This window comes from Ananas comosus, linkage group 5, assembly GCF_001540865.1.
Source record: "Ananas comosus cultivar F153 linkage group 5, ASM154086v1, whole genome shotgun sequence".
Classification (NCBI taxonomy): Eukaryota; Viridiplantae; Streptophyta; class Magnoliopsida; order Poales; family Bromeliaceae; genus Ananas; species Ananas comosus.
In genome coordinates this window covers 14955775-14962064 of record NC_033625.1, presented here as the reverse complement: position 1 = coordinate 14962064, position 6290 = coordinate 14955775, and the positions used below count along the sequence as shown (strand labels likewise).

The 6290-nt window shown below is 37.9% G+C and overlaps 1 protein-coding gene across 2 annotated transcripts; it reads left to right on the top strand.

The window, feature by feature from the left end:
- LOC109710242 (ATP-citrate synthase alpha chain protein 1) lies at window positions 887–6290 on the top strand. Of its 2 annotated transcripts, none has more exons than XM_020232750.1 (12): window positions 887–1104; window positions 1262–1369; window positions 1869–2207; window positions 2291–2371; window positions 2497–2548; window positions 2908–3022; window positions 3153–3234; window positions 3663–3758; window positions 3838–3939; window positions 4159–4275; window positions 4457–4573; window positions 5978–6290. In XM_020232750.1, the coding sequence occupies exons 2-12, from the start codon at window positions 1271–1273 to the stop codon at window positions 6047–6049; spliced, it is 1272 nt and encodes a 423-aa protein (XP_020088339.1). In that variant the 5' UTR covers window positions 887–1104; window positions 1262–1270; the 3' UTR covers window positions 6050–6290. The 2 variants fall into 2 exon arrangements, with proteins under 2 accessions (XP_020088339.1, XP_020088338.1); XM_020232749.1 differs by having other exon boundaries at window positions 887–1108.

Here is a 6290-nt window from a genome sequence, read left to right as displayed (position 1 = left end):
TACTTGGTGCCTTGTCTTAAATTCTCAATTTTATCTCGTATATAATGTTATGCAATTAAACAATTTTTGCTGATTTAAAAATCAGTTTATTAAGCTAAACAACAGATTAAATTAAAGGCTGATAAAGTACGATGTACTTGGCGAGATCCACAAAGCGCGCGAGCACTAATTCATTTCTTCAGGACCTTGAGTTTGGTGGGTATCCAATGAGAGTAGTTTGTCCGGCAGCGCTTAGTGAAACCTCATCATTGATTTTGATTCATTTTTTTCGCTAAACGTGACAACGAGTCAAATTATTTTCCATCATAAATACTTATAATTATTGTCCCATCCACTATAATTTATTTTGAAATTCAAACTGAGGTCATTTATAAAAAAAAAATGAAAAAAATAAAGTATAAATAATGAGAAACTTCGGTTCTTATAATATTTATTTTATACCAAATAAACAGTAAAAATAAAAAAAAAAACTTCAGTTTTATAATTATATATATACAAACAAACAACGCAAATAACTAACTTTTTTTTAATTCTAATTTATCCAAAAATTTATTTCAACTTGAATTTTATTTTTGGTAAAATAACGTGGTCTTAAACTGTAGATGTTTTATTCATTTATTAAAAATAAATTTATCTAAAAATATAAAGTAATTATACTTGGGATTTACAGTTTGGAATATCAATAGTAGATTTCTTACCCATGTAGGTTAGGTACGATCCGTTGGATCCTTGATAGAGACAATAGTGTTCAGACAATTTATTAAGGCGCTCTTAAAAATGAGCAAATCAACCAACCGAATTTCTTTGAAAAATCAACGATGCAGCAGTTCTCATATATTATATTATATTATATTATATTATATATGATTATTATTTGTTTTCTGCTCGCCAAACCACCTAATTTAATGCCTCTCTCACTCCACGCTCCTCTTCCTGCGCTGCGTCCGAGAGAGCAGCAGCAGCAGCAGCAGCAGCACCATATAATTCCTCGTTCTGCGACTCTCTTCCGCCTGCTTCGTCCGTTCGTCCCTTCAGCTGCAGCGAGTCAGTCTTCGGCTCTTTCTTTTCAGCCCCCAAAACCTTTGCCTGCAGGCAGATAGATAGGTAGGTATCTTCTACCATTCTCGTCGTCGTCGTCGTCTTCTTCTTCACTGAAACTCGATGGGTTTGCTTCGAGCAGCTAATTAATGAGAGAGAGATAGATATATATAGAGAGTGAGGGGTTTGTATGTGAATGTGGGCATGTATGCATGCGTTGCAGGTGGGATCGATGGCGAGGAAGAAGATCAGGGAGTACGACTCCAAGCGCCTCCTCAAGCAACATCTCCAGCGCCTCTTCGGCATTCACCTCCCCATCAGATCCGCCCAGGTATAATCTAGTCTAATCCATAGTTGATAGTCCTCTCCTCCTCATCTTCATGATTTATTATTACATACCCTGGTCTCATTTTCCTTTTTTTTTTTGGTGCCATTTCCGTGTGTCCCCTAACTGATTCTTCTCGCATCAGATCAGATCATGTTAGTTTAGGCTTCTGCTTAATATAATAACTAATGTCTACCATCAAAGAGGCTTAGATCTCGTCTCAAATGCGGAAATCTTTTCTCTCCGGTCTCTATTTTCTGAGAATGCACTTTGTTTACCGGCAGAGAGCACGTTTTGTTTATAGAGACGATTAAGGATAATGACCAGGGTGAAACACTCCCAAAAGGTCAGGGCATCAATATGCGCAGCTCCAAAAATTTCAGAACCAAAGTGAACCTTAGTTCCGCCGCAAACTGGCAGTGTGCCATTTGCCCTTCCTTTTTCGCCGCCTTCTTCTTTGTCTGTTATTTTGATCGATGTCTGTCCTATTCGATTACGGAATCAGATCACGGAAGCGACGGACTTGATGGCGCTGGCAGAGGCAGAGCCGTGGCTGTCGTCGGAGAAGCTGGTGGTGAAGCCTGACATGCTGTTCGGGAAGCGCGGCAAGAGCGGGCTCGTGGGCCTCAACCTCGATCTGGCTCAGGTCGCCGCATTCACGAAAGAGCGCCTGGGGAAGCAGGTCGAGATCGGCGGGTGCAAGGGCCCCATCACTACCTTCATTGTCGAGCCCTTTGTTCCGCACTCCCAAGAGTTCTATCTCTCCGTCGTCTCGGAGCGTCTCGGCTGCAGCATTAGCTTCTCTGAGTGTGGAGGGATTGAGATCGAAGAGAACTGGGATAAAGTATATATAATTTACTGCTTTCCTTCCTTCTCCAATTGATCCCTTTTTCTTTCAGTTACATGACGGATCACGCTTTAAATTAGGTCAAAACTGTGTTCATTCCGTCAGACACATCCCTCTCGCCCGAAACCTGTGCTCCCTTGCTAGCAACTTTGACCTTGGAGGTAAACACTCTTGGAACTATTCTATTAAACACTTCTTTTTTTCCTTGCCCTCAGGTGGCAATTAGATTTTCCTTGGCTCTGACATTTCGCTGATTGCCGCGTTTTTCGTGATCCTGCACTTTCAGATCAAAGGAGAAATTGAGGATTTCATCACAAAGGTGTTCGTTACTTTTCTAGGTAATGTGAGCTCCCCTGCTCAGTTGGTAAATAGAAGAGGGATTTTGCTAATGAGTGCCCTTACGAGTGTCCTAAGGGCGCTCATTAAGGCCTATTAAAAAGGTGATTGATGTAATTTGTGAGGTGGAAGTAATGGCTATATCATCAATTCATGTGATCACAATGTGTACCACATCATTGTATGAGTTTCTTCCCAAAAGTTTTGAGCCTTGTGGTAGTAATAAAACTCAATACACCCTTTTGTTAATTGCTCACATGATAAATAATAGGCCTTAGTTCTCTACTTTGGAGATAAATCCAATAAAGATTAATGCTGCTAATTCATTATTGCTTTTGTTGGTTTTTGAACTGTTAAACAGATCTTGACTTCACGTTCCTTGAGATGAACCCCTTCACTTTGGTTGATGGAAAGCCGTATCCTCTGGATATGAGAGGGGAATTGGATGACACTGCTGCTTTTAAGAACTTCAAGAAGTATGCAATTTTAACATTAGTGTGAATTGTTTGTTTTTTCTTTTTAAGAATAATCATTAGAAAATGATGCATCAACTGCCAAAAGATCCCAAATATATGGTTTGATAGTACCTACCGATTTTATTTGCAGATGGGGAGATATTGAGTTTCCAATGCCATTTGGTAGAGTAATGAGTCCTACTGAGAGCTTTGTGCATAAGCTTGATGAAAAGGTTTGAAGTTACCTTCTATTAATGACAAAGTATTATGCGATAGGATGTCAATGGATATAAAGACCTGACAAAATATCGGAGCATGAACCCGACCAAGACAGTTTTAACTGAAGCTAAATGTGAATGGTTTCGTTTATAAGGATAAAAATTCAAAATCTGATCGTTTTGGTTTCGGTTACAGTTTTTGCTTGTACACGAATCGAACACGAACTCAAAATTGAACCCATATAAAACCTATTTTATGTACAAAGAAATTAGATTTTTTTTTTCTTTTTTTTTCTTCTCTTTTCTTTTTCCTTTTTCTTATGTGCCAAACTAAGGCAAGTATATTTTCTATTGATTAATTTTTTTCTTTGTACACTTTTTGTGATATGAGAAAAGAGTGCTTTAAATTGGACTTGACGTTAACTAAGTTATGCTGTCTACAGACAAGTGCTTCTTTGAAGTTTACTGTCCTGAACCCTCAAGGACGAATCTGGACAATGGTAGCTGGAGGAGGCGCCAGTGTTATTTATGCTGACACGGTACTTACTTTTTGTAAAGAAACCTACAGAATTTTAATCTGGCACACGTTAATGAGCCCATATCTCAATGCCTGCTCAGGTTGGGGATCTTGGTTATGCTTCTGAACTTGGCAACTACGCAGAATATAGCGGAGCTCCAAAGGAAGAGGAGGTGCTTCAGTATGCAAGAGTTGTTATTGATGTGGGTGCCAACCATGTCCTATATGTTATCATGAAGCTTCATTTTTGCAGCATGTTTCTATTATTATTATTATTTTTTTCTTACAGTTCGTATTTCCAGGTTTCACCAGATTATTGTTGATTGTTTTGGGCATGTGATTGGTGGAGATGCAAGTCTGAATTAATGATATTGCTACTAGGTCTTGGTTTAGTATGACTTATTATCATGTTTACTTTGCAGTGTGCTACTGCCAATCCTGATGGCCGTAAAAGAGCTCTTGTCATTGGAGGAGGGATAGCCAACTTTACTGATGTTGCTGCAACATTTAGTGGCATCATTCGGGCTCTAAGGGAAAAGGTGATATCTCATTCTACATGTTCTTTTAAAATTTAAGCTATTCTGTCTCTTGTTTTGTACAATTTCTCATCGGAGTTCTCCGTATCTCAAACAAAGCTGAAGGGAATAATATGATTGGTATAAGCAATCCTTTATATTGGCACTAAAGGTTTTATTTCATTCTTTGGCATTGGATCTGTAGGAATCAAATCTTAAGGCTTCAAGGATGCATGGCTTTGTGAGGAGAGGAGGTCCAAATTATCAAACAGGCCTTAGGAAAATGCGACATCTTGGAGAAGAAATCGGAATCCCCATTGAAGTAAGTAACAGTTGTTGAAACTTCTGATATGCTAGACTGCTTTTGTGTACTAGCAGATTAGGGAAAAGCCTAGGTGTTTACAATTAAATAAACTTGTTTTTTCATTAGATAACTCGTATTTCCACAGAGCACACCTTTTTTTTTTATTTTAATCCAACTTTCTTCCTTAACAGGAACTAAGGCCTTTAATTTGTTTGTTTATTGATTGCCCCATTTTTGTTTGATAGCCTTATGGAAAAACTGTGCCATGTATCTCTGAGGTTTCTTGTGGGCCTTGTCGACTTTATATAACCTTAACTTTATGTTTCATCATCTTACCATTTATGAGGCAACTTCTGATGTCACATTCATGAACTTATTTAGTCAGATCTAGCATGAATTTGTATTGCTACGTCTACAGCAGAGTTTGTGGCAAAAATTTTTTTTCTCCTTATAATCAACCTGGATATTCTCTTCTGGCTGATCTAACCTACTTCGTCTGGGTATTTGATGGCGTCAGCTTTAGTCATCTATAATTTAGGTCCACTGCTTGCAAGATCATATAACACTAAGCTGGATAAAAATAATTTTTTTCCACTCTTTACACAATTGATTCTATTCATATTTCGCTTATGCATACTTCCACATTTAGATTAACCTTCATGTCCATTTTTAACTAATTTTTAAAACCTTCTTTTCTTTTATGATCTTCCACGTTTCTTTCTGGACAAATGTTATATAACTTGTTTTACTTAACATCTAGTCTCATCTTGGTAATTGTCGTTCAGCTTACCTGTCAGTACATTACATCAATTGGTACAGATAGTTACATCCCTTGCCACTTCATTAGAACTGGTAGTAGTGAAAGTTTGATTCTCTCAGACGCTATTGATTGTTCTCCGATTCTGTCACAATATACTTGGCTTGGGATTGCTCTTTAAAAGGACCTTTGGTAGTGATCAAGTTTTTCTCTGTGCTTTGAGCCCTTGACTGTTCACATCTCAAAGAGTTGGAGGAATAATCTATTTTATGTAACTCATGAATCAATATACGATACTAACACTTCTGCGCTAACTCAGCATCAAAATGACCTTTCATTGATGCCCATTAAAATATTAAAAATTTACATGTTGAAGGAATATCCTTAACACCATTAGCTGGATGTAACATTATTATCACTCTTCTCATCGAAAGCTTTTCTCTAATAACCACTTTTACCGTGTGTGTGATACATTCATATAGCAGTTGGACTTCTTAGGTCAGTATGTTATGAGATTCCATGTTCAAGGATCGACGTATTTGCTTACAACACAACCTTTATGATTTGTGAGAATCAATCTAGCTCATGACTTGGTTATTTATAGGAGATTTGTATGCCCGTAATATGCTAGTTTCTCACCGGGCATTTCCCTATTTTAAATGCAGGTTTACGGACCTGAAGCTACTATGACTGGCATCTGCAAGCAGGCAATCGAGTGTATTACCGCTGCTGCATAAAATTAGATAACTTTGAATGAACTTTCTTCATTTGCGTCATTTGCTTTGTTTGCGACAGTTAACTTATGTTTCGTCTGGGCAGTAGATTCAATAGTACTAGTGGCCATCGGGCAAAGAGCGGAAATGGTTGCTTTAAGTCCCAATGAGCTTTTGTTTAAAATGTTCAATCCTGATGGCTTGCCTCCTATTTGAAATAAGAATGCTATCTTTAAACAATCAGAAGTTTGAGATATTCAGCTAA

Bases quoted from the DNA above. Each gene is read 5' to 3' on its own strand.
- LOC109710242 (XM_020232750.1), top strand. From the start codon at position 1,271: ATGGCGAGGAAGAAGATCAGGGAGTACGACTCCAAGCGCCTCCTCAAG. The intron at 1,370-1,868 runs GTATAATCTAGT...TTACGGAATCAG, and splicing joins TCCCCATCAGATCCGCCCAG to ATCACGGAAGCGACGGACTT. The intron at 4,574-5,977 runs GTAAGTAACAGT...TTTTAAATGCAG, and splicing joins AAATCGGAATCCCCATTGAA to GTTTACGGACCTGAAGCTAC.